Source organism: Trichogramma pretiosum, unplaced genomic scaffold, assembly GCF_000599845.2.
Source record: "Trichogramma pretiosum strain Unisexual culture from Peru unplaced genomic scaffold, Tpre_2.0 scaffold28, whole genome shotgun sequence".
NCBI lineage: Eukaryota > Metazoa > Arthropoda > Insecta > Hymenoptera > Trichogrammatidae > Trichogramma > Trichogramma pretiosum.
The window spans coordinates 1,544,277-1,568,754 of record NW_019641710.1 but is presented as its reverse complement, the minus strand read 5'-3'; the positions used below and the strand labels follow the sequence as shown (position 1 = coordinate 1,568,754).

The window sequence follows — 24,478 nt, the reverse complement described above, 5'->3', positions numbered from 1 at the left end:
CTGCGAGAAGAGCCCGACAAATGCCTATTATACGTGTGCTTGTGTGTATGTAATGTGGCCATTGACGCAGGAGTTTGTCACTCACTTCGGCCAATGATGATGATTGCGTTGGGCGATTCCGTTGGTCATTGAAACGTAACTTATGTAGAGTTGCAACGATGAAAAGAACAAGAGGGAACGGGGAGAGGGCCAAGACCCGTGAAAGCCTCGAGGGCTGCGAAAAATCGCCAACCTGACGATAGCAGTACCGAAATCAGCGTAACGACCGTCTTTTTTTTCATGCGACCGAGTGTAGGCCACGCGATGGGCTCGAGATCGCCGAGAGGAGGCGATGAAATTTGCGCGTAGCTATACCTTGATATACTCGATCCCTCTAGCCGGCTGTAAAAACGAAGCGAACGAGCGAATGAACGGGTGAGGCAATACAATAGCCTCGTAGCCGGCACGGCGCGTTTTCATGAGAACTCGATGACGATCTGTTACGCGCGATTATCTTAGCCTCGCGATGCTGCGCTGCAGCAGATGGGAGGAGAAAAATTGCGCTGCGAGTCGATTCGTTGTGCTGCATAACGTTCGCAGGCATGGCCTTTTGCAGGGCTACGTCGTGCAGTTCGAGCCAATGATCGAGATTCGCGATACAGGAGTGGTGCACGCCTTCGTTACGCTCACCGAGTCTTTCCTCCATCGCCCAGTCTCTTTCCTTTAGTTGGACCTGAGCTTTTCCATAGCTAACATCTTCCTAAGTACTACTGATTTTTGCTAAAATAATTCAAAATTCGATAATTTCATTATATAAGTGTATTGAACCGACTTCGACAACAGCGTCAGACTGTGCTTCAAAGAATCACGAGGAAGCTTTTATTACTAATTACAGTCTATGGATTTTTTTCATTGAATAAGTATAGTAGGTTTTAGTTAGAATACCATCCAATACCAATTTTTTCAAGAATTTATACCATTTCACAAATTACAAATTTAACCTGTTCCAGATCTACGTGTAATTCTACTGGATATCTAAAATTTAACGCAACGAATATAAGCTAAAGATAATCCCATAATAGAAAATTCGAAAAAAACTCGAGATATCGTTACAAATCAACATAATAAATTAAGTCAAATTGTATATTAGGTATTAAAATGTTACATGTTGAAATTCTCCTATATTCAAATAAAACGTTAGACTTAAGATATTATTGATGAAAAAAACCTTCAATACGTATTTTTATAAAAAATTTGCGTTAAAAAAATCATTTTACAGCGTGAAATTTCAAAAATACTTCACAAGTTGAAGTGACACAAATTAACAATAATAATACTGATAATAAATCGTAGGCTGGCCAAGTGGATTTCAATGAGTATTTTTTCCATTAATTTTTAATCGATCGCGGAACGAAAAAAGAGAATATCACTGAGGCCATTAGAATATTTATCGAAAGTCTTCAGAGAGTTTTGAACTGTTCAATAATGCGCAGATTAGGGTTTTTCCAAAATTTATTTAAAAAAATGTTAATCATTGAAATATGTTTTTTTAATAAATCGATATTCCTGTAATAATAATAACTATGACTGTTACAGATAAATTAAATTTCAAAAAGTACTGAGGTACTGAATAATTCCATTCTCTTTTACAATGTGAAAAATGTTATTTTGTCCATATCATATGGTCTTAAGAATAACATGTAAAAATATTCCTATCATTGTTACAAGTTTCAATAGCACTGCTTTTCATGGCAATTGAAGTTTTAATCGTTCATTAATGCGAGATGATTAAATTGTTATGACGCGTCATCGTTGAAGGTATATAACCTTCAATGTAAGTGCACGCGTCTGCTTCTAATATAAACCTTTTTTTCTAATGGCGAGTGGTTAAAATTTAGCAATTATAACTTCAATTTCTTATTGATTACTCGACTACTCGAAAACCATCGCAAAATAAGTTACTGTTCATTGACAATTGCCTACTATGAGAGAAGCTTCACATGCGTGCAACATGAAAAATGAACGGAACAAATGAGAGTTTCATATCAGCTGTTCGCAACTTCTTCGGTCGTTTTTCACTGCCCCGATAAGCGGATGGGTCTATCACTTCACCAAGTACATGAAGTACACAATGAAGAAATAAAAAATAACGCCAACTCACAAATGAACAAGCTTAAACGGGATTCATCTATCAAAATTTAACATGAGTGAGACATTATGCGTAAGCCGAGCAATGCGTAGCTCCTGTCTCCCCGCCATTATCTAAGCTTGGTCTTCAATGGCACGCAAACATTTTTATTTCTTACTAATACATCGATCTTCAAAAGCTAAATTAATCCTTGATTAATACTCATTGATTTTAATGTTCAATGAAGAATCTCATAAAAACACCGTGAGGTTGTGCTGACGCACACACTTGGATGTTTCGTGTTTTTTATCTACCGAGTTGACTATTTTGTTCAGTGTTTAAACAATTCAGCTTTAACTTCAATTATGTATGAAAATCATTCCGAAATAGCTCAAAATTGAAAAACGGCTCACCGCTAGAAATACGAAAAGAATGAAAAAAAATATTAGTAAAATACAACGAGCATATTTCTAACAGTAACATACAGACTGTGAAAAGATCATTTCTCGATCTAATGCAACTTGTAGTAAATTGAGTCAATATTATTGACAAGTTATCCGTGATTCATGAACTAATGATAGTTATAAAAATAAATGTTTTTAAATAAATACTTATTTAAACATAGGTAAAAACAATAAAAAGATAATTTCCTATGAATTTAAAAATAAAGCCAAGCTAATGTATTTACTCTTTCACGATGAAAGAACATTGCTAATTTGTATACTATTGTTAAACTGAATATTATTACTATAGTCACGAAAATCTAACTCTTTTAATCGTAAAGATTTATTCAAGATTTTCGTCCGACCAGCACATGCATGGAATAATAGTTTTTAAAAATTAATAAATAGTTTCGTACAATGAATATCAGCGATTGCTAACATATAAGTATAAGAAAGAAATAATCATAGCATTCAATCGTTGTTATCACACGTTTTTAATTAATTAAATGTAACAATTTATAAAAACTTGAAAAAGGGTAAACTTTAAAATTTTAGCACCTATGAAAAAAAGTTGTCTCGGTTCCATCATTTTTTTACTAAAGAATTGTAAACGATACGATATGATCAAGTGCATTATTCGTGTTTGAAAACGCGATGTCTCTAAAAACGTTTTTTCGGAATTTAGTACGATAAACTGGATAAAAAAATGATTATCCTTGTAACACAAATGTTTGAGGTTTCATTTGCAACTACAACAAATTGTTTATTATTTATTGTTAATTAGTTATAATAATAAAACCCCTGAATTTTTATTTTCATCGTGTAACTATTGGCTTATGATGATATTTTACACCATTTAATTTCATTGGATGTTAAATATATTGATTTTTTATATTAGTAAATGTTATAAGGTTTATATTGTTAGTGTTTAATTTTTAAATTATGCATTGGTATTTATTACATTTTGATAAATAAATAAAAAACCAGTAACACGATGATAGGGGATATAATGTCAAGTTTAGGCCGCGACTACGTGGTCTCTCGGCGAGGTCCGCGCTACTCCTATATAACTCGCGCCACATTTGTTAGCGGCACATTCGCACATTGCCACTCGCAGCGTACGCATCTATCTACAGATTACCCAATCTCACTGACTCTACGATGGCTGACACAGCAGTTGAAACTCCAGCTCCAGCAGCAGCGGCAGCTCCCAAGAAGGAAGCCAAGAAGACTACCGCTAAGAAGCCAGCTAGCAAGGCATCGCATCCACCAGTAGCCAAGATGCTGGTCGAGTCCGTCGTTGCCTTGAAAGAGAAGAAAGGATCGAGTCTTCAAGCCATCAAGAAGTACATGGCCAGCCAATACCTCGTTGACGTTTCCAAACTGGCTCATCTCATCAAGAAGTCGTTGAAAGCAGCCATTGAGGCCAAAACTATCATTCAACTCAACGGAGTTGGCTTGAACGGACGTTTCCGTGTTCCAGCCAAGTCTGCTGAGAAGAAAGAGAAGAAGGTCGTCAAGAAGCCAGTGGCTAAGAAACCAGCGGCCAAAAAGCCAGCCGGTGAGAAGAAAGCCAAAGCTGCCAAGCCATCCGAAAAGACGAAGAAAGCTGTCGCCGCTAAAAAGCCTACAAGTACCAAGAAAGCTGCTGCCGCTAAGAAGCCAGCTAGTCCGAAAAAGGCCGCTGCTGCCAAAAAATCGCCAGCCAAGCCCAAGGCCGCCAAACCTAGCAAGGCCAAAGTAGGAGGTAAATCTCCTGTTGCTGCCAAGCCGAAAGCACCTAAACCGAAGAAGGCCACTGCCCCCAAGGCTAAGGCTGCTAAGAAGTAAAGTGAGACAGTCAAGTCCTTTTTAGGACTATAATCGGCCCTTTTCAGGGCCACAATTATACAACGTGTGAACATGTATCAATGCATACAAACATTCTACATAAATCCACAATTTAATTTTCCTCATTTTTTAATGTCATCCTGTACTTACAAACAACAGGAATTTTGATTTTACGAGCTTCTATTCTCGTTTATCATCGAAGCTCTGGATTTATTTACAGGGACTTGTTCATTAAGACTTGGTCACACTTACCCTTGATGACAAGATATCTCATCCTACAAGTCAACAATAAATCTCTTATTCACTTATTTAATTTGATAATCACCACTGAAATCGGTAGTGCTCAAAAGCTCTGAGAAAATTTGATAAATATTGAAAATATTAAAATGAGAATGAACATATGAGCAACTGCGCGATTCATTATTTTGAAAATATTTGACCGCGTGGTTACATACATCTACACATATAAGTATTAACTTCGTATGATGAGCAAGATCTTTTCTGTGTTGAATACATCGACCAGGCCAACGGAGATCATCTCGTGAATACAAGACAATTCCTCTTTCAAAGATGCGGGGAAAAAGTAATCTTGGGAATTTATTCATGAAAATCTCAACCAGGTTGAGATAAAAATTGACTATTGATTACGAGCCACGAGTCTATATAGTAACTCACCAAATACATTTTTTGAAAGGATTATTCACCCTGCATAATTAAGAGATTTATTTTGCCTCAAGTTTTTGAAATTTTTTTCATAATATTCGTGTACATTAAGCTTCGTAAGAGCAGTTGATATGATGTAATTTTATTGTGTTAAAGATATGAGATAGAATGCTGCTCTTTATTATCATGAATCATGTTAGAATTATTTTTCATCTGGCCGACCACAAGAAGTAAAGATAAAAATAGTAACATGGTCGATTTGTTAGTTGTTGAGGTATTTTTGAAATGCTAGTATCATAAAAAATTTTTTCTCAAGTATTTGTTGAAAAGACAATTTTAATCATGTTAAAATTGCTGTTGAAATGGAATGATAAAATATGTAATAGGTGTTTATTAGGGGCTCGAAGATGTTTCAGTAATGACATGCGTGATTTTCTATGGAAATCATGATAAAAATGCAATGTTTTGTGATAATTAATTCCTGTTTCAATCAAGTAGTGGCCCTGAAAAGGGCCGTTTGTTTGTAAGTAGCAGCTTAGGCACGTTCTCCACGAATGCGACGGGCAAGTTGGATGTCCTTGGGCATGATGGTGACTCGCTTGGCATGAATAGCGCACAAGTTGGTGTCTTCGAAAAGGCCGACGAGGTAAGCCTCGCTAGCTTCCTGAAGAGCCATCACTGCCGAGCTTTGGAAACGCAAGTCGGTTTTGAAATCTTGAGCGATTTCACGGACCAATCGCTGGAAGGGCAGTTTGCGGATGAGAAGCTCGGTGCTCTTCTGGTAACGTCTGATCTCACGAAGAGCGACGGTGCCGGGCCTGTAGCGATGCGGCTTCTTGACTCCTCCGGTGGCTGGGGCACTCTTGCGAGCGGCCTTGGTAGCCAACTGCTTACGCGGAGCCTTGCCTCCTGTCGATTTACGAGCGGTCTGCTTGGTACGAGCCATGGCAACAAGTTATCGTCGTGAATACTCACAGAATAATGATGTTAAACGCGCCGGCTCTATGTTTTTATACTAACGCGCGACACGACTGCCGAGCCAACAGCGGTAGAGCGGGGAGATTCGTGCGGTACCGGAGGGGGGAGTTGTTATACATCGAGAGTAGGGACAGCAGCATATGCCGGTATAAATACACTAGTCTTTCTCTTCTTTGCATCAGTTGTCTTGTCGCTCTGCTCAGTACAACGTAAATTCAAAAATGACTGGACGTGGAAAGGGAGGCAAAGGATTGGGAAAAGGAGGAGCTAAGCGCCATCGCAAAGTTCTTCGTGACAACATCCAAGGTATCACTAAGCCAGCAATCCGTCGTCTTGCTCGCCGTGGTGGTGTCAAGCGTATCTCCGGACTTATTTACGAAGAGACCCGTGGTGTTCTCAAGGTTTTCTTGGAGAATGTCATCCGTGACGCTGTCACTTACACCGAGCACGCCAAACGCAAGACAGTCACCGCCATGGACGTAGTCTACGCACTCAAGCGTCAAGGCCGCACTCTCTACGGTTTCGGAGGTTAAATCTCACCTCGTCATAAACAATCGGCCCTTTTCAGGGCCACCAAATGTTTAACGTAGATTAACTATCCGACAATGTAACAAAATGCCGTTATACGAATGTTGGTCATTGTATAATTTTATAGTAACTTTAAAAAAGCGTTACTTTATTCCATTAATAATTGATACCCTTCATAGACATGAAATATCGCGTTCTTACATACAGATGATTCGCATTTCTACTATCAAATCATATTTAGTCCTTGCTCTAATCGAAAACTTGTCCACATCTCTTGGTAGTAAAGATTTCTTCGCCTTGTGAAGGTAACCGAAATTGTAACATGATCTGTACAAAAATTTATAATTTCAGAAAACGACTAGCATTAAATCTGATTCGAACTCTGATCTTCACAAAATTATTAACTTGCTAGAAATGTTATTTTATCGTGGAGCGATCCGCACCGAAATCACAGAAGTAGATAACTCAATTTCAGACATCTATGATGAACAAATGTTAAATATTCGACTAAATGAGACGTTAGTATAAGTAAAGTGCAAATGTAGAATCAGTTGCCATATAAGTGATACATTTATAACACCTTAGATTGGGAGCTTCCTTACAAACCCACTATTATAAACAGTGCGACTTGAAAGCACAGAGCCTATGAAGCTCAATCGATCACCCAAACAAATCAAATAAGATTAGATTTCTAAACAATTAGAAGAATAAACATCCAATTTAGCCACTCTTCATTACAATGTCGCGTTAAAAGTATCAGCTAATTTATGTCGAATTAGAATTTCAAATTTCATAACCAAGTTTATGTGGTCAAACCGTTAATTTAATTTTTAACTATGTATTTTAACCGTTCATTTCAAGTTATAACTTGACTAATATTGGCAAATGACTTTTCAAGACAAGCATAAACATGTATATATCGTATGTACATAATCGTAGGTATATCGTGCATACATACACGTATGAAGTTGAGAATCGTAAAAAGCATGAAACTTTTAATGGCATTTAATGGAGTTCATATTATGGTCGCATGAATGAGTTTCAGACAAGCAATTTTTGAATTACGTAAATAAATTATGGGTCACCTTGATAAATATACACTTTATCTGTTAATCGTTGAGTCAAATTATAAGTTATTGAAGTTGAAAATATTTCATAATAGTTACTGTACGAAAGAAATCGATAAACAATTTTATCATGAGGGCATAACCAATTCGATGTCTTTTTTTGGACAGTATTTGATATTCAAAACATACCTTGCTAGGTTCGTTTCGATAAGTATATTCTGAAAACTTCGAGTTCTCTTATTGCTATCTACCATTCGTTTTAATTGTACTAGAACTTTATTAATTTGGTATTGTTTTTTTTCTTAGTGATATTTCACTTAAAAATTGAACATTATTTATTTAGGTGTTGAAGCTTTAAAGAGAGTGAACCAACGTTAAAATTTGGTGGCCCTGAAAAGGGCCGATGGTAACTGATGAATTAATTTAAGCTTTTTTTTCTGTCTTTTTGGGTAAGAGAACAGCTTGGATGTTGGGCAACACACCACCCTGGGCAATGGTAACGCCAGACAAGAGTTTGTTCAACTCTTCGTCATTGCGGATGGCCAGCTGAAGATGTCTGGGGATAATCCTGGTCTTCTTGTTGTCACGAGCGGCATTGCCAGCCAACTCGAGAACTTCAGCGGCCAAGTACTCCATGACAGCAGCCAAGTAGACTGGAGCTCCGGCTCCTACTCGCTCGGCGTAGTTTCCTTTACGGAGCAGACGATGGATTCTGCCGACTGGGAATTGAAGTCCAGCGCGAGTTGAACGAGTCTTTGACTTGCCCTTGGCTTTGCCAGCACCACCTTTGCCACGTCCTGACATGTTTTGATTGGTATAAGAGACGTTTACACGTGAACGATCAAAGATCGAATGAAGAATATGAGCAATGCGTGTAAGTATTTATATGACGATCTAGATGGCGCGCGAACAGATGTTCACTAGTCCTAAGCGCGTGAGTATGGAGGGGATGCTACACTGAGTCGCGCGCCGCACAGCCACTCATATAAATACAGACTGCAAACCCTTGTCTCCTCATTCTTTCGTATTCTCTCGAGTTCGCAAGACCCCTACTCTCGCCATGGCACCTAAAACTAGCGGCAAAGCTGTCAAGAAGTCTGGCAAAGCACAGAAAAATATTTCCAAGAGCGACAAGAAAGGCAAGAAGAAGAGGAGGAAGGAGAGTTACGCTATCTACATCTACAAAGTACTGAAGCAGGTTCACCCTGACACCGGTGTGTCCTCCAAGGCCATGAGCATCATGAACAGCTTCGTCAATGACATCTTCGAGCGTATCGCCGCCGAAGCTTCCCGCTTGGCTCACTACAACAAGAGATCGACCATCACCTCCCGGGAGATCCAAACTGCCGTCAGGCTTCTCTTGCCTGGTGAGCTCGCCAAGCACGCTGTCTCTGAAGGCACCAAGGCCGTCACTAAGTACACGAGCTCGAAATAATTTGGACTATAAAACTTTGAATAAATCGGCCCTTCTCAGGGCCACCATTCATTCTCGTAAGAACATGACTTTCATATGCACTACATTTATACCAATTCTAACATGATGAAAATATAATGTGTTTATTATCATGAACCTTGATTACATTCGTAACGCATCTATTCCATAACCGTAGTCAAACAAAAGTGGCACTAATATGACCTATAAATTCGAATTGAACCCAATAGTCGATGTTCGACTCGTTTTAGAAACTTAATTTTCAGTACTCAAAGATTCAGGAGAAATATTGACAATATCGCAATCGCTATTTTTATAAAGTAAAATATTTTATTGGTGTTGGATATAGCTATCGTAAGCATCATCTGTAGTAAGATTATGCACAATCATTTAAAAACGAAGTAGCCGTAATACTTAATCTTTGTAAAGGGTCATGAAAAACTTGATCATTTTTCGCTTCTTGACTAAAATTTTTTTGGTAAATGACGGTTATTGGTGTCATGGCTCGTTTGAAAAAATATTTTGATTTATACATTCAATTTTTGAATTTAAGGTTTTAATCAAATTTTATTTATAATCAACTGACTTATTGATAAGAGTTTCATAGACTGCGGAAAATCTGAGTGTGAAGAAATGTTTAGAATTATACGTCATTAGCATTTTTCAAATTAAAATAATTCCGTTCTTAATTTTTCTACTTCATAAAATTTTCAATTTAAAGTTTATGAGTAGAAGAAACAAGTAAAATGAAAGAATTACGGAAATTACGAGACATTCTAAAATGGAAGGAGGAAAAATTCAAATAAGAATGACATTTTGTTTTGACATCAACAATTGTATTTCTTATTAAATATTTATAAGAACACTTATTATATGATTTTTATATTTAAGCGCAATACTCGGACATTGAATTACCGCTGCAATTGTAAAACGGATCTATTAAGACTTGTAAAAACCAAAGGCATGTTAAAATATCGTAAATTAAATTTACTATCTTCACAAAAATATTGCACAAAACATTATAGATGTAAAAATTGAATTCAAAAGAGTTGCTCATTCAATTTAATGCCAAAATTTTACTATCACAGTTCCGTTTTACATTACAAATGTTCATGTTAATATTGCATGGGTTTGAGGTCAATAAGTGCTTATATTTTCACAAATATGATCATGTATATTGTGATTTACAATTAAAATTCATGCTCAAAATAATGATCTCATCTAGTATAATGAATTAACGATAATATATTAAATACTCATTATTAATGTATTTAGAAAGAAAAAAAGAAAAAAGAGGTTTTATTCAAGGAAAATGAAAACTCATGTACACTTTTGGAGCTTAAATCGTTTAATAAGGAAATCTTTGTACAGAAAGCAATAAAAACAAACGCAAAATATTTTTGAGTTATAATCTTGTCAATATTTTGATGGGTAATGCTAGAAGTACTGACATAGCTTAGTAGTTTCTAGAATTATTATTAGTTTGTTCGCACGTATATTTACCGCCAGGATCACGAGAACAATTAATTTTTATATTGACTCTTCAACGAAAAAAGTTTTTTTTTCATTTCTTTTTAATGAGTGCATGAAATAATACATAAGAATTTCATAGAGTTAGTTTTTACAGGGGATTTTCAGATCATTCTACATAAAAATTTATTTTTATGAACCTTATCCATTCTCTTGGTTTTCAGTTGCTTGTAATTTCGATCCTGCAATTTTGAGTAAAACAACGAGTTTGCAAATACTTTCTGTTTTTATATGTATGGGCATTTACGAACTTCTAAATACATTCATTTTCTTCAAAAAATGATTTATTATCCCGTTCATTTTAGTAACTCTGAACTTTTTTCTAAATAATCGATAAACAATAATAACTACGTTCATAATTCGTAATTATTGGTTGGAGGCTTCGTGATTGTTTGGCAAAGTCACTCACTGTTGAGCGTCGATTGCTGCAGGTATTACTTTTTTTAAAAAAATTTAGTTTTGATTGTTCTTACAAGAATACCTTGCAATTGAATTGATTAAACCGCTGTTTTTTCTGTGATACGTAATTAAGATTGGTGAAATTTCATTTGATTAAAATAATCGGTTACATTTTTAAAATCTCTAACAAGACATATTTTTTCTAAAAATGAACCAGCCGCTGAAACACGTAAGCAATTTTGCCGTTCATATAACACGAAGTAATAATATATTTATACCTCTTTATGTAATAATAGTAATCATAATAATCATATCAATAATATATTCATATTTAATATACCATAAAACGTTATCGGTATATAATACAATATCGACTATCATTCAATTATCTCGAGTCTTATACTATGAATCTATATCAAATAGTTTTTATTTGTATGTACAATAAGAATGTGAAAAAAGGGGGACTTAATGTAATAAGCCCATCTGAAAACGTTATTGAAATAAATAATATAGATTTTATTGAACGATAAGAGAACATATCACGAGAGAAAAAAGAGCATCATAGGCGCGTGAACTCGCTTCTGATAGTTACCAATTTAATGCAGGAATCATATTAGAATTTACTGCTATGTATGACACTTTAAAAAGTGGTTTTTACATTTCAGTAGAGAATTAAATAGGTACTCGGAATTGTGAGCAAACTAAAGGAAAATTAAATGCAGATAACACTTCTAAGTTTTATCAATGGGCGATGCTGAATTTATTATCAAGGAAAAAGTGATAGTGATGAATGTAAAAATAAAATTTCTAAAAACAACTCACAACTACAAGATTTTTCTAATTATTAATTTTTATTTAGCAACTGTCTAACATGTCGAAACAAATTATTGAACGTGCTCATTATATATAATTGAGCAAAAGTAATACTATAATTTTTATGAAAAAGTTAACATTTCAATCTCTACAATCATGTATTTTAAAAGTAATCGAATTTAAAGATAGTACAATATCGTATCTAATCCATTTTTACCGTAATGGTCCGGTCTGTACGTAATTTATTTTACACTAATATATGCATTATTTTTCGTTCCATTACACCTATATTTATATATTTATATAAATAATTTATACGTATGTTTTTATGTATATGTTTAAACCCCATGATCAGGGTCATTGATTTAGTGGGAAAGTGGCGAGAGCTCAGGAACATATATTATCAATATCTATTGCAATAATTACGTCGCATTTTTTATCTCGTAATACATTTATTTTACTCTACTTTTTTCTCACTTAATAATGCGCTCTCGCCGTCAAATGCCGCAACATATTGAAAAAAAAAAATACAAAAAAAAAAGATACATTCAACAAATCTTAAAATAAAAAAAAAGTATAAACAATCGTTTGACTTAATTTTAAACGAATGACCAATGACATTTGTGATTTGAAAAATCATAAAATCAAAAATAGTTGTTATACAGACTTTAAAGTTAGAATGTATTCATATTTTTGACATTTTTCTATCTCACATGTATGATTGGTTAATACTCATTCGTCTGAAAGATTTCGTGTTTTAATCACATTTAACTAAGTTAAACTTGGATTTTGTTTATTCATTCTTTTTTATTAGTTTCGAAGAAATCTCGGGGCTAATCTTGGAATCGTCGTAACGTGCATTTTTTCGTTTATTTACACTGCATATGATTTTTTTTTAATTTTACGTCATATGTTGCATCCAAGATGAAATATTTCCTCTTCACTCAATTTTAATAATATGTTACTCTCTTTTTTCTCTCGACATGTTCTTACTGAATAGTTTTAATGAAAAAATTAACACAAATAGGAAAAAATATCTACTACGTATACACAACGCATGTACCCGTTTACGCAGCTATTAGCTTAAATCTTACAACATTTAAATTTAACTTTATGCCACAGACTGTTTGTGACAATTCGCCTCTGTTTTCCGTATCAACAAAAAAATTATTAAATAAATAAACGGTACGTGCTGCTTACGGCCACGAATTTTGATTAAAATTTTTATAACTGTTAAGAAGAAGAAAATAACAGTGTCGATACTTTGTTGCTTCAAGCTTAGCTTAGCTCTATTTACACGGTCTTTTAAGACTCGATTTTCATTTCAGTCGACGACGGGAATCATTTTCAAATCTATACTGCGCAGCTGTAGTAGATATCCTCAGTTCGTTCAGTAAGCTGCATTCGATTACTCGTTCGCTTTTGCTAGATTTACTTATGAAATATTTCAGCGTACTTATTTTACTGCATTATAAGTCTGTGGTGGATTTTGGTTAGTCGGAACCCAGTTATGAAAAACATCTCTAAAAATAAAATATCATTGTTATAATAATTCTGAATATAGTGAATTGAAAATATAATAATCTATATTTATCTCGAACATACCTGCAATGACTAACCACGCATTCATTACTACAATATTCATCTTCCCACTCATTATTAGTTATAGCCAGATTCTGGCAGCCGTGACGAATGCATGGATGTGTTGGCTGAGGTGGCTGTGGTGGCTGCTGTTGATTTAGCTGTTGTTGAACCATTTGCTGCTGATTTAACTGATTTAACTGTTGCTGTTGAGGCATTGGTTGTTGAGCTTGTTGAAGCCTCATTTGAGGAGGGGGGCTCGATAAAGGCTCGCTACCCCGAGGTGGACTCATGTGCATCATCGGCTGTTGCTGTGACTGTACTTGCTGAGGCACCTGTAAAATGAAAAAAATTAGTTATGCAGGGCTTCTAACAATTTTTCGCGCATTCATGTCAATTACACGTTGTAATTTGAGCGTTCATGAAAGTTATATAGCGTACAATTAAAAAGCATACTATTCATGAAAAGAATTAAAATTATTATTTATTTATTTATTTATGAGACAAATTACAGAAATGATATTATTTTTAAAACTGAAAAAAGTGTTTGGCGTCTATTTTGAGAGTTCCAAATGAGTTTGACGCCAGTTGCTACACTTCCCGCTTAAAACACTCTTTAGTGAAACATGTTTCATGGAGAGGAAGGGATTTCTTGCTTCTCATTGGCTAAAAATACAGCTATTATGCCATTTTGGCCTCGATTGTATACAAAAAAGTCTATTACTGTTGTTTTTTTTTTGTTGCACGACAAAGATCCTACTGGTGAAAGTATATAATATTCTGATTGTTTAAAAGAGAGAGCATTGGAAAATGAACTTCTTTTCGATTTATATAATTGTTCTAAATTTTAATGAATTTTCCAAGCCTCATTTACCATATAGTGAAATTCAGTGTGAATTTAAAATTTTGAAAAAAAATTGAAAATTTGTCAGCTGAATGTATTGTTGAAATGATAGAATATAATGCAGAATTACATTCCGCAAATAACATACAGGAGTGTAAAAAAAAGAAAATCAACTGACATTTCGCGAGAACACAAGAGTCTCTTTATCTCGTCGGTCGCGTCGGAACCAATAAAGAAAAGGGACGAGAATATAACAAAAACTCGCGAGTGTACACTAAAGAACGAAAAAAAAAGTTGGTTACAATGCGAGTCGAGAGAAAAGAGATTGAATGCACTAAACATGTGTGCGCGTACGCAAGTGTGTGTGCGAGTGTGTAAAGCACAAAAAGAACCTGCGTAATACGATCCAATCTTTACACGTTTTCATGTGCAGAAACGATCGTTTAAGCCTGTTTCTTACAAATCGTCCTTCCCTCTTTACATGCCTTTCTTACGCTATTCTTTTATTTTGTCTTTTACGCATACACATTTATATACACTACATAATAATATACATTTTTCATTCTTTCGTGTCTCATATTGGACTTTTCTGTTAACGATCAAAATCGCTTCAAGAACGTCATAAAAAAAGAATAAAGTCCAATACACCTTTTCTTACTTTATTTCGTTTACAAATAATTTTATTCACGAATTCAATTTTACTTTAAAACGAAGAAAATTATAAAAGTCAGTTATTATAAATTAGTGAATAAAAAATTAAATTTTGAAATAAAAGTAGAATGACGAAATAAAAAAGTTCATGATAAAATTACCCAGAGAAAAGTGTAATGGAAATAATTCACTATTGTATTGGTGTTCGAGAGATGATATTGTATGCGCTGTAGGAACGGACTTCCACGCAATGCATATACAATGTATACATATATATTTATATAGATCTGAAGGGTTCACTGACCTGCTGCATGTACTGCTGCGCTTGCTGCTGCGAGACCTGCTGCTGCTGTTGCAAGTGCTGCTGTGCCATGTGAGGTGGCGGTGCCATCGGATTTGCCATCATTGCCTGCAAAAATAAAATTCATTTTAGCTTCGTTTTAAAACAAACGACAATATTTAAAATTTTCTAAAATTACGTCCTAATGAAATTACTGTCTGTACACGTATAATTTAGAAAGAATGTTGAATACAGATTTACTTTCATACATTTACAACTCGTTACATATCGTTATGCACTCGTGTGTGACTTACTCAAAATTCAGGTAAATACTAACCAGAGCGATTGAAAAACCAAATCTATAAATTTCCGAGTTTCGTAGAAGAATATATCAACGTTTGCGCAGCCCGTGTCGACATTCAAATTGCAAAATAGCGAAGATATTAAAGGGATTTATATTTTCGACTTATTGTACAGTTATAAGACTCGCGTTGTTCTTCATTTTGAAATGTGCTCATTAAGATCTACGACTGAAGTGCTTAAAAGAGAACTCCTGCAGCTTTTCGTGCATCAAATGTCTTTCAAACTTAATAGCAAAACAGATTGTCAGTGTGAGGAAAATGTTTAATACAAGAGGATTTTTGTAGTTGAGCTTCTCGAAAAGTTCTTTCAAAACATCTACCTACATTGTTACTCTGAAAAGTACATTTTTTCGCTTTTGAGTAACAGCAGTATATTTATACACATGACTTTATTGATTCTAAAAGTTGAAACGTGTACATCTTTCAAGCAACTTTTTATCGTCATTTAAGTTTGCAAAAAATTGTCTTTGCTTTTTGTATTCAATTTAATTTTCTGTTATTCAATGTATACGAGTAGTAATTTAATGCAAGGCTAAACAATTAAATTATGTCTTATTGAATAAAACTGGATACTCGACTTTACATTGCGCTGCATACTTTTCTTCGCTTAAATATCATCAAATTACATTACCCAGCGAAAAATATTTTGAATCAACGAACTTTTACATGAAAATAAAATAAGAGTCAATACCAATGATTAATCAAGTGAAAACAAAAAATGTATGGGCTCTTATAAAAACTCAATTAAGCATAATGAGAATTAAACCAAGGGTAAAGGATGGAGAGATTGAAACGCCAGTAATAGTAAACTCGATTAAAATTTAATTAGCGTGTCAAAACAGTCTCTAGCTACCGGTATAGCGTGAGCAAGCAATTCTATTGATTTCATTTAATTTAGAGTTTTATTCAATTGATAGTAAGAAATGATATTTTCTTGTCATTAAAATTAGAATCAATGAAACATCTATATTTTCCAACAAAAATAATAAATACGAGGTGCTTTTGCATACTAAATAAATATTGACACTCTTCGTCATCGGAATCCCTTTTATTATATAATATCAAAGCTCCGAACGTTATATTGACATTGAATTCAAAGCTTGCGGAACGTAGTACCTTAAAATAAGCAAGGAGGGATGCATATATATTTTCTCATACGTTACAAATCATGATTTTCTTCTTCCTTTGATAAATTTTACTTGTAATTACTATTTACACGCTGTTAATTGGCAATTCAATCCACAAAATACCTTTATACATAATATCGTCGCCCCAGCGCAAAAACCGCACTAATAAAGTCGAGAGGCAAAAACATGCCTTAATCGCGGGCGACAGCATAGCGAGTGCTTAGTGGCGCTCAGCGGCAAGAACGTGTCTTATTTGAGCGCAGCGGCAAGAAGGTGTCTAATCGGCGCCGAATCTTTTGCGCTTCGATTTTAAGTTGGCAGCACTGTTATACATCACCAGCTCAACTCGGCAGAGTTACGCGCTTTTGCCTTCGTCTGCAGTTCACTGTTTGTATATCACTGTTTGTATTGAAAATGTATGGTCGTTGCGTTGTGCTGTGTCGCTGCATCAAGTCAAACAGGTAAGTATGAATTGTTCATCTAGTTTCTAATATAATTATTTGTTGCAATTCTATATCTAACCTTAAACAAAACGATACTGTTGCAATACTTTGTTGCAATTTCTATAATACTCTTTCTATATTTCATATTCTTCTTTATATAATCTTACTAATAAGTTACCTATTTTTGCAACTTCTAATGTTTTTTTTGTGTTGCATATGACTGGTGGCAATTGCATCCAGAGTATGCGAAGAAGCAGGTAGCAGGCAAAAATAATTTGAATGCTGTGTCAAAGACAGCAACGACCATAACAGTTGCAGCATCAATAACAACAGCAACAACATCAAGCTCAACAAAGACAGCAACGACAATAACAGAGGCAGCATCAACAACAACAGCAACAACAAGCTCAGCTGTCAAAAGGGTTGGTTTGAGAGTTTAAGGCATAAAGAGTCGATCAAGACTGAGATAGACACAAATGCTGTCAGTACAAACGCAACACCTCAGATCTGTTCACAGTTTGTGCAAAACAGTTCTGAGGTATAGAGTTTGTACGTTGCCAATACAATTTTCAACTATGACTCAGTTCCTTTAGATTATTTTTTTTTTGCAAATAAAACTTATGTTTACAAAATATTCATATTATTCAATTATATATCAAACAATTATATTTATAAGTTTGGATCTGCTTTTTCAATAATGTTTACAATAATTGTTGTTCAAAAACAGTTCTGCGGTGTCGAGTTTGTATAGTGCCAATATAATTTTTAACTATGACTCAATTCCTTCAGATTATTTATTTTGTAAATAAAACTTATGTTTACAAAATATTCAAATTATTTCATTGTGTGGCACAAACAATTATATTTATTAAGTTTGGATCTGCTTTTTTAATAATGTGTAGAATAATTCAATTTGTTCAAAAATAGGCAAAGTTAGTTTGTATTATAGTTTCGCATAGTTAATGTATTTTTTTCTTATATATAAAAATGATTTGTACTTTTTTTACAGCACTTTGTACGTACAACTTGTAATTATTATTGTATATATTGAAAATAATTTAGAAAAAATATTTTTTCATATACTTATATTACCTAAAAACATTAAATAAAATTTGTTTTACAATTTGTATTTTCTATATTCAATAGAAAGACTTGTTTTATTATTTATATATATACTAACTTGTAAAAGTGATATTCGTTTCTGATCGCCATCAAATTTTTTAATTGTTTTCATTAATTTATCACTATTTTTAGAAAAAAGAATTTTATAATTTAAAATATGCGTTCGAATAACGATCTAAATTGTAAAAGACCACTATTTAATGTACGATGCACATATCAAAGGGCCGTTGGTGAAAATTTGAATTTTTGTTCGATTATTCAAACTATGATCAGCATCGTGACAAGCTCAGTTGCTTATGATACGTGGATTTAACATTTGCTTTCAAATAACGATCTGCGTTGTGAGAGATCAGTAGCTCAGTGTACGATGCATATATCGAAGGGCCGTTGGTAAAATTTTGAATTAGTGTTCGATTATTCAAACGATCAGTATCGCGAATAGCTCAGTCGTTCATCATTCGTGGATCAGTGCACTTAACCAAGGTGTTCACACAATTGGTTTTTTTCAATTGTCGTTTAAGTTCCATAATAATATTAAAAAAAAATGAGTGGAAGTCAAGAATNTGATGAACGACTGAGCTATTCGCGATACTGATCGTTTGAATAATCGAACACTAATTCAAAATTTTACCAACGGCCCTTCGATATATGCATCGTACACTGAGCTACTGATCTCTCACAACGCAGATCGTTATTTGAAAGCAAATGTTAAATCCACGTATCATAAGCAACTGAGCTTGTCACGATGCTGATCATAGTTTGAATAATCGAACAAAAATTCAAATTTTCACCAACGGCCCTTTGATATGTGCATCGTACATTAAATAGTGGTCTTTTACAATTTAGATCGTTATTCGAACGCATATTTTAAATTATAAAATTCTTTTTTCTAAAAATAGTGATAAATTAATGAAAACAATTAAAAAATTTGATGGCGATCAGAAACGAATATCACTTTTACAAGTTAGTATATATATAAATAATAAAACAAGTCTTTCTATTGAATATAGAAAATACAAATTGTAAAACAAATTTTATTTAATGTTTTTAGGTAATATAAGTATATGAAAAAATATTTTTTCTAAATTATTTTCAATATATACAATAATAATTACAAGTTGTACGTACAAAGTGCTGTAAAAAAAGTACAAATCATTTTTATATATAAGAAAAAAATACATTAACTATGCGAAACTATAATACAAACTAACTTTGCCTATTTTTGAACAAATTGAATTATTCTACACATTATTAAAAAAGCAGATCCAAACTTAATAAATATAATTGTTTGTGCCACACAATGAAATAATTTGAATATTTTGTAAACATAAGTTTTATTTACAAAATAAATAATCTGAAGGAATTGAGTCATAGTTAAAAATTATATTGGCACTATACAAACTCGACACCGCAGAACTGTTTTTGAACAACAATTATTGTAAACATTATTGAAAAAGCAGATCCAAACTTATAAATATAATTGTTTGATATATAATTGAATAATATGAATATTTTGTAAACATAAGTTTTATTTGCAAAAAAAAAATAATCTAAAGGAACTGAGTCATAGTTGAAAATTGTATTGGCAACGTACAAACTCTATACCTCAGAACTGTTTTGCACAAACTGTGAACAGATCTGAGGTGTTGCGTTTGTACTGACAGCATTTGTGTCTATCTCAGTCTTGATCGACTCTTTATGCCTTAAACTCTCAAACCAACCCTTTTGACAGCTGAGCTTGTTGTTGCTGTTGTTGTTGATGCTGCCTCTGTTATTGTCGTTGCTGTCTTTGTTGAGCTTGATGTTGTTGCTGTTGTTATTGATGCTGCAACTGTTATGGTCGTTGCTGTCTTTGACACAGCATTCAAATTATTTTTGCCTGCTACCTGCTTCTTCGCATACTCTGGATGCAATTGCCACCAGTCATATGCAACACAAAAAAAACATTAGAAGTTGCAAAAATAGGTAACTTATTAGTAAGATTATATAAAGAAGAATATGAAATATAGAAAGAGTATTATAGAAATTGCAACAAAGTATTGCAACAGTATCGTTTTGTTTAAGGTTAGATATAGAATTGCAACAAATAATTATATTAGAAACTAGATGAACAATTCATACTTACCTGTTTGACTTGATGCAGCGACACAGCACAACGCAACGACCATACATTTTCAATACAAACAGTGATATACAAACAGTGAACTGCAGACGAAGGCAAAAGCGCGTGACTCTGCCGAGTTGAGCTGGTGATGTCTAACAGTGCTGCCAACTTAAAATCGAAGCGCAAAAGATTCGGCGCCGATTAGACACCTTCTTGCCGCTGCGCTCAAATAAGACACGTTCTTGCCGCTGAGCGCCACTAAGCACTCGCTATGCTGTCGCCCGCGATTAAGGCATGTTTTTGCCTCTCGACTTTATTAGTGCGGTTTTTGCGCTGGGGCGACGATATATTATGTATGCAGTCTATTCCTTATGTAGCAAAATAACTGCTATAATTATGTCGAGCTTCTCTTTATCTATCTTCCTCTACTACCTGCTAATTTATCAAGCTTCATATTTCTGGGTTTATCCCGCAGTGAATATTAATAATCTAGAGCTTTATTTTCAGAGTGGATATTAAATACGAAACTCCACCTTGTCGTTCATCTTAAAATTAATTCAACTCTTATGAAAAGATTTGGTAGTTTATTTATTAGAAAAAAGGCATAAACATAATACTTGAATTTATAACAACAGACTATTGAATTAACTGTGATGATTTTTTGCTCTTTTTTTTTATCAATTTTTGATCAGATACATTATATGTTTATATCAGGCTTTGTTTACAAAACATTCAAGAAATGTATTTAACATAGCTATAAATTTTAAAATTTAAAATTATTATTGTACGATAATAAATTTCTCAATCTTACCTGTTGGTGTGGACTCGGTTGCATGTGCGCATTTGGAGAAAGATGATGAGGTGATTTTTTGATCGCGTTCATTTGCTGTTGCTGTTGAGGTGAGGGCGGTTGTGGACTATAAACCTGATAAGGAACTTGACCAGGTGTGACTTGACCACTTGGAGCGCCGTAAGGAGCAACGTAACTACCGTACGCAACTTGTTGTTGCTGTTGAACTTGTTGTTGCTGCTGCTGGACCACCTGCTGCTGTTGCTGAACTTGTTGCTGTTGCTGAGCTTGTTGCTGAGCTTGTTGAGCAGCCTGCTGTTGAGCTTGTTGTTGGGCTTGTTGGGCAGCTTGTTGCTCCTCGCCACTCTTTTGAACTAGCGAGGCTCGATAGGCTGCAAGGGCTTTCAAATATTCCTTTTTAGCGGCTTCTGTTTTCTTTTTGTATACCTAGAGAATAAATTTGAAAACAAGATAAATATTTTTTCCATTCAATGTAAACAAAAAAATTGGTATTTAATTTAGCACAAATTAAAGCCTGTAACTTTTTTCGGATATATTTTTAATTTAGTTGGTCTATACAGTGTTTATTGAAAACGATACCTTGAAGTGTGAGATCGAATGAAAATATTGTTATTAAAATTTGAACATATCAATAATTTATCTCTAACAATAGATTGTAAATAATTTTAATAGTACAAGAAAATATTTTTTCTTTAGTTTGGGTGGCAACCAATATGTGAAAATAGACATTTTAATTATGCTTTAAACTTGAACTTATGATAAGAAAATCATTTTAAGTGAATGATTGCTAATATTTTGAGAAAATATATTTTTGATGTTTTAACTTAAAAGTTTTAGTAACCGTGAAAGCACATAAACATAATAATATTACAAATTTCATTTCCTTCAGAGAATCATTTATGTTTACAGTAATATCTTGTAGTTAACTACAGTTATTGTAAATATTTTTTAAGCTTGAAGATGATTGCAGGTAATGATTGGTTATAATTAAATGTTCACTAAGAGTATCTTCATAATTAACATAGTCGTTTTTTCTATCCTCGCTGGCTCATATAATTACAATTACGCCTGAAACTTTTAAGCAACGAGTGTGTATGTAAAAAAATCGATCGATTAAGTAATGACACGAGTTCTACGCTGTAAAAAGAAAGAGAACTAGTGATTTAAATTGCAAACGACGCTTTAATTACATGAAAAAGAGAGATAGAATGAGAAAGAAAGAGCGAAAGAAAGAGGGAGAATGAGGGGGGGGAGGGGAGGGAGTGAAAAATGCACGGGTTGCGCTATTACTTGTGAAATAATCATAAATTGCTCACGGAAATTACAATGGATGGGCTAATTGCGAATGGGAATGGGATAGAGAGAGGGAGAGTCAGAAGAGAGGAGAAGGAAGAGGAAAGACAGAGATAATCAGCTGAAATTGGATGTGTTCGTGAAACCTTTTGAGCTTGAAAAGTAATTTTTTTGTCTAAATTAACCCAGAATAAATCAAAAGGATATTATGTTCATAAAGAATTTCTTTTTTTATATATATTTATCATTTCTGCGACAAGACTTCGTAGGTTAAAATCATGCATCCGAATTTTGTAAGTTTTATTTCAAAGATAAAAAATATAAAATAAAAAGTATGATCATGTTAGTGTGTGTGCGTGTGGGTGTGTGTTGCATGATCGCATATTAGATAGAAGATCGTTATGAAAAATAATGTTCTATTCACAGCGGAAAACCTCTCTGTGCTGTTTGGCTTAACTTTGTTGAACAAAGACATCATTTATCGTCCTTGATAGAACAAGAGGAAGAGAGGGAAATAAGATAGAGTGGAGGGAAAAAAGACACAGCACACGCGCACATGAAATGAAAGCAAATTCAAAATCGATAAAGTCAAGCTTAAAGTCTTATAAATAGTGAATTACATTACACTATATGGGGAATTCTCTGAATAAATGATAATTAATGTCCTGCAAGAAAACAGTTTCATTTTCATTCAATTTGTCAGGCACACATGAACGCATTTTAAAGGCATCAACTTTTTTAGTTTTCATTTGGGAATCAGGGTTAACTGTATTAAATATTACAATAGTCTCTAAACATTTTGCATTTCAATACAACCGCTTTGAAAATTCCCTGTTCAACTTCGTGTTCTTTATATGCATTAAGAAAAGACCAAATTTCTGTTGTTTTGTGGCGTTAAATTAGTATAAAATTTATTTTTACATATCGATATATTTTCGAATTCAATGGTCAAAGTTTGCCGATTTCTACAGAATTACTCATATATCAAGTCGCTCATTCATCGTGGAAATAGATGAAATTTATTTGCTTTTATTTTTACTATTTTTTTTATTTTATTCGTAAATTATTCAGTTTGATATTTCGAGCAAAAAGCTATACCATATACATATTGCTATGCGCGGAGAAAATTTAATAACATTTCGAGGAAATTCTTGAGAGATAATGTATATAATAAATTCTGAATAAAGAGACGATAAATAATAAAATTAAGTGATGCTAGCATGATATATAATATTTGATATATCAAGGATCATCTGATTAAAATGAAGCAAAACTTCCATTATTTTAGCCTAAAATGTCTTCCTCTGCTTGCAATATATATTGTTTCATATATATACGTACACAGATGCAGACTATTTCATACACGTATACATAGTTTGATCAAAATTCATGACTCACGGCTGTCGCACAGTCCCCCCTTCCTCTTACTTATTCATAAATAACTCAATTACACATAAAACCACGAGTGGCTTTGTGCGTATCAGGATGTTACTTTATTACAATCGTGATAAAGTGTAATTCAAAAACACATACACACTCACTCATATGTGCAGCCTTTTCAGCAGATGTATCTTATGGATGTATTGTATCTCTCAATTACGTATACCCTGAATATTGCAGGATCTAATTACCGATATGACCAATAATACTAACTTTTTGACTCATGTAAAACACTAGAAGAGTCGAAAAGATAAAACTTAGCAAACGATATTTTGAATAATATGATAATGCAAAATTTTGTAGAGTCTTTTTCAAGATGAAAAAAAATTTATTGATTTCTTTAGTAAAATATATTTTCAAGTTGATAACGCAATTTCATATTGCATAAATTAGTCGAAAAAACTGTGCACTCCAATTTCATTGGAGTGGTGATGTTTTGCAATAGAAATTATAAAAGAACCATTGCAAAATTTTCAATATAATCGTTTGTTTGTCAACTACAGTATTGCACGCCAGTTTCGTAATATGCATAATACTCAGTTATATTCGGAGAATTGCGTGATATACATTATACGATTTTCATTATTCTTATCAGGCCTGTATTTTTGTTATTGGCGAACATATGCATAA

The 24,478-nt window shown here is 33.7% G+C and overlaps 8 protein-coding genes across 13 annotated transcripts in view; 4 read left to right on the top strand and 4 right to left on the bottom strand.

Moving 5' to 3' along the window:
- Positions 1-3,661: 3,661 nt before the first annotated feature.
- Positions 3,662-4,435, top strand: LOC106658892 (histone H1A, sperm-like). The gene has a single exon (XM_014381047.2). It carries the CDS (start codon positions 3,712-3,714, stop codon positions 4,378-4,380), a length of 669 nt encoding a protein of 222 aa, XP_014236533.1. The 5' UTR covers positions 3,662-3,711; the 3' UTR covers positions 4,381-4,435.
- A 1,059-nt stretch (positions 4,436-5,494) lies between these two features.
- Positions 5,495-6,005, bottom strand: LOC106658893 (histone H3). The gene has a single exon (XM_014381048.2). It carries the CDS (start codon positions 5,987-5,989, stop codon positions 5,579-5,581), a length of 411 nt encoding a protein of 136 aa, XP_014236534.1. The 5' UTR covers positions 5,990-6,005; the 3' UTR covers positions 5,495-5,578.
- Positions 6,006-6,215: 210 nt separating this feature from the next.
- Positions 6,216-6,935, top strand: LOC106658896 (histone H4). The gene has a single exon (XM_014381052.2). It carries the CDS (start codon positions 6,243-6,245, stop codon positions 6,552-6,554), a length of 312 nt encoding a protein of 103 aa, XP_014236538.1. The 5' UTR covers positions 6,216-6,242; the 3' UTR covers positions 6,555-6,935.
- A 299-nt stretch (positions 6,936-7,234) lies between these two features.
- On the bottom strand, positions 7,235-8,454 carry LOC106658894 (histone H2A). Its single transcript, XM_014381049.2, has one exon. It carries the CDS (start codon positions 8,418-8,420, stop codon positions 8,040-8,042), a length of 381 nt encoding a protein of 126 aa, XP_014236535.1. The 5' UTR covers positions 8,421-8,454; the 3' UTR covers positions 7,235-8,039.
- Positions 8,455-8,651: 197 nt separating this feature from the next.
- On the top strand, positions 8,652-10,445 carry LOC106658895 (histone H2B). The gene has a single exon (XM_014381050.2). The coding sequence runs from the start codon at positions 8,677-8,679 to the stop codon at positions 9,049-9,051; it is 375 nt and encodes a 124-aa protein (XP_014236536.1). The 5' UTR covers positions 8,652-8,676; the 3' UTR covers positions 9,052-10,445.
- Positions 9,863-24,478, bottom strand: part of LOC106658891 (TOX high mobility group box family member 3-like) — a 178,976-nt gene continuing 164,360 nt past the window's right edge. For all 6 annotated transcript variants that reach the window (XM_014381045.2, XM_014381044.2, XM_014381041.2 and 3 more), the window contains 4 exons: positions 21,116-21,541; positions 15,171-15,275; positions 13,396-13,706; positions 9,863-13,313 (listed from right to left, as the gene is read on the bottom strand). In XM_014381045.2, coding sequence (XP_014236531.1) covers positions 13,247-13,313; positions 13,396-13,706; positions 15,171-15,275; positions 21,116-21,541 — 909 coding nt within the window. In that variant the 3' untranslated portion in view covers positions 9,863-13,246. The remainder of the gene's footprint in view (positions 13,314-13,395; positions 13,707-15,170; positions 15,276-21,115; positions 21,542-24,478) is intronic.
- Positions 17,004-17,862, top strand: LOC111694573 (spore coat protein SP96-like). Its single transcript, XM_023463218.1, has 2 exons — positions 17,004-17,096; positions 17,319-17,862. The coding sequence occupies exons 1-2, from the start codon at positions 17,054-17,056 to the stop codon at positions 17,516-17,518; spliced, it is 243 nt and encodes an 80-aa protein (XP_023318986.1). The 5' UTR covers positions 17,004-17,053; the 3' UTR covers positions 17,519-17,862.
- LOC111694572 (spore coat protein SP96-like) lies at positions 19,560-21,109 on the bottom strand. The gene is made up of 2 exons (XM_023463217.1): positions 20,326-21,109; positions 19,560-20,103 (listed from the first exon to the last, which is right to left on the bottom strand). The coding sequence occupies exons 1-2, from the start codon at positions 20,366-20,368 to the stop codon at positions 19,904-19,906; spliced, it is 243 nt and encodes an 80-aa protein (XP_023318985.1). The 5' UTR covers positions 20,369-21,109; the 3' UTR covers positions 19,560-19,903.

Excerpts from the sequence above, each read along its gene's own strand:
- LOC106658892 (XM_014381047.2), top strand. The coding sequence starts at position 3,712 with ATGGCTGACACAGCAGTTGAAACTCCAGCTCCAGCAGCAGCGGCAGCT.
- LOC106658895 (XM_014381050.2), top strand. The coding sequence starts at position 8,677 with ATGGCACCTAAAACTAGCGGCAAAGCTGTCAAGAAGTCTGGCAAAGCA.
- LOC106658894 (XM_014381049.2), bottom strand. The coding sequence starts at position 8,420 with ATGTCAGGACGTGGCAAAGGTGGTGCTGGCAAAGCCAAGGGCAAGTCA.
- LOC106658893 (XM_014381048.2), bottom strand. The coding sequence starts at position 5,989 with ATGGCTCGTACCAAGCAGACCGCTCGTAAATCGACAGGAGGCAAGGCT.
- LOC111694573 (XM_023463218.1), top strand. The coding sequence starts at position 17,054 with ATGGTCGTTGCGTTGTGCTGTGTCGCTGCATCAAGTCAAACAG. Across the intron at positions 17,097-17,318 it reads CGCTGCATCAAGTCAAACAG|AGTATGCGAAGAAGCAGGTA; the intron begins GTAAGTATGAAT and ends AATTGCATCCAG.
- LOC106658896 (XM_014381052.2), top strand. The coding sequence starts at position 6,243 with ATGACTGGACGTGGAAAGGGAGGCAAAGGATTGGGAAAAGGAGGAGCT.
- LOC111694572 (XM_023463217.1), bottom strand. The coding sequence starts at position 20,368 with ATGGTCGTTGCGTTGTGCTGTGTCGCTGCATCAAGTCAAACAG. Across the intron at positions 20,104-20,325 it reads CGCTGCATCAAGTCAAACAG|AGTATGCGAAGAAGCAGGTA; the intron begins GTAAGTATGAAT and ends AATTGCATCCAG.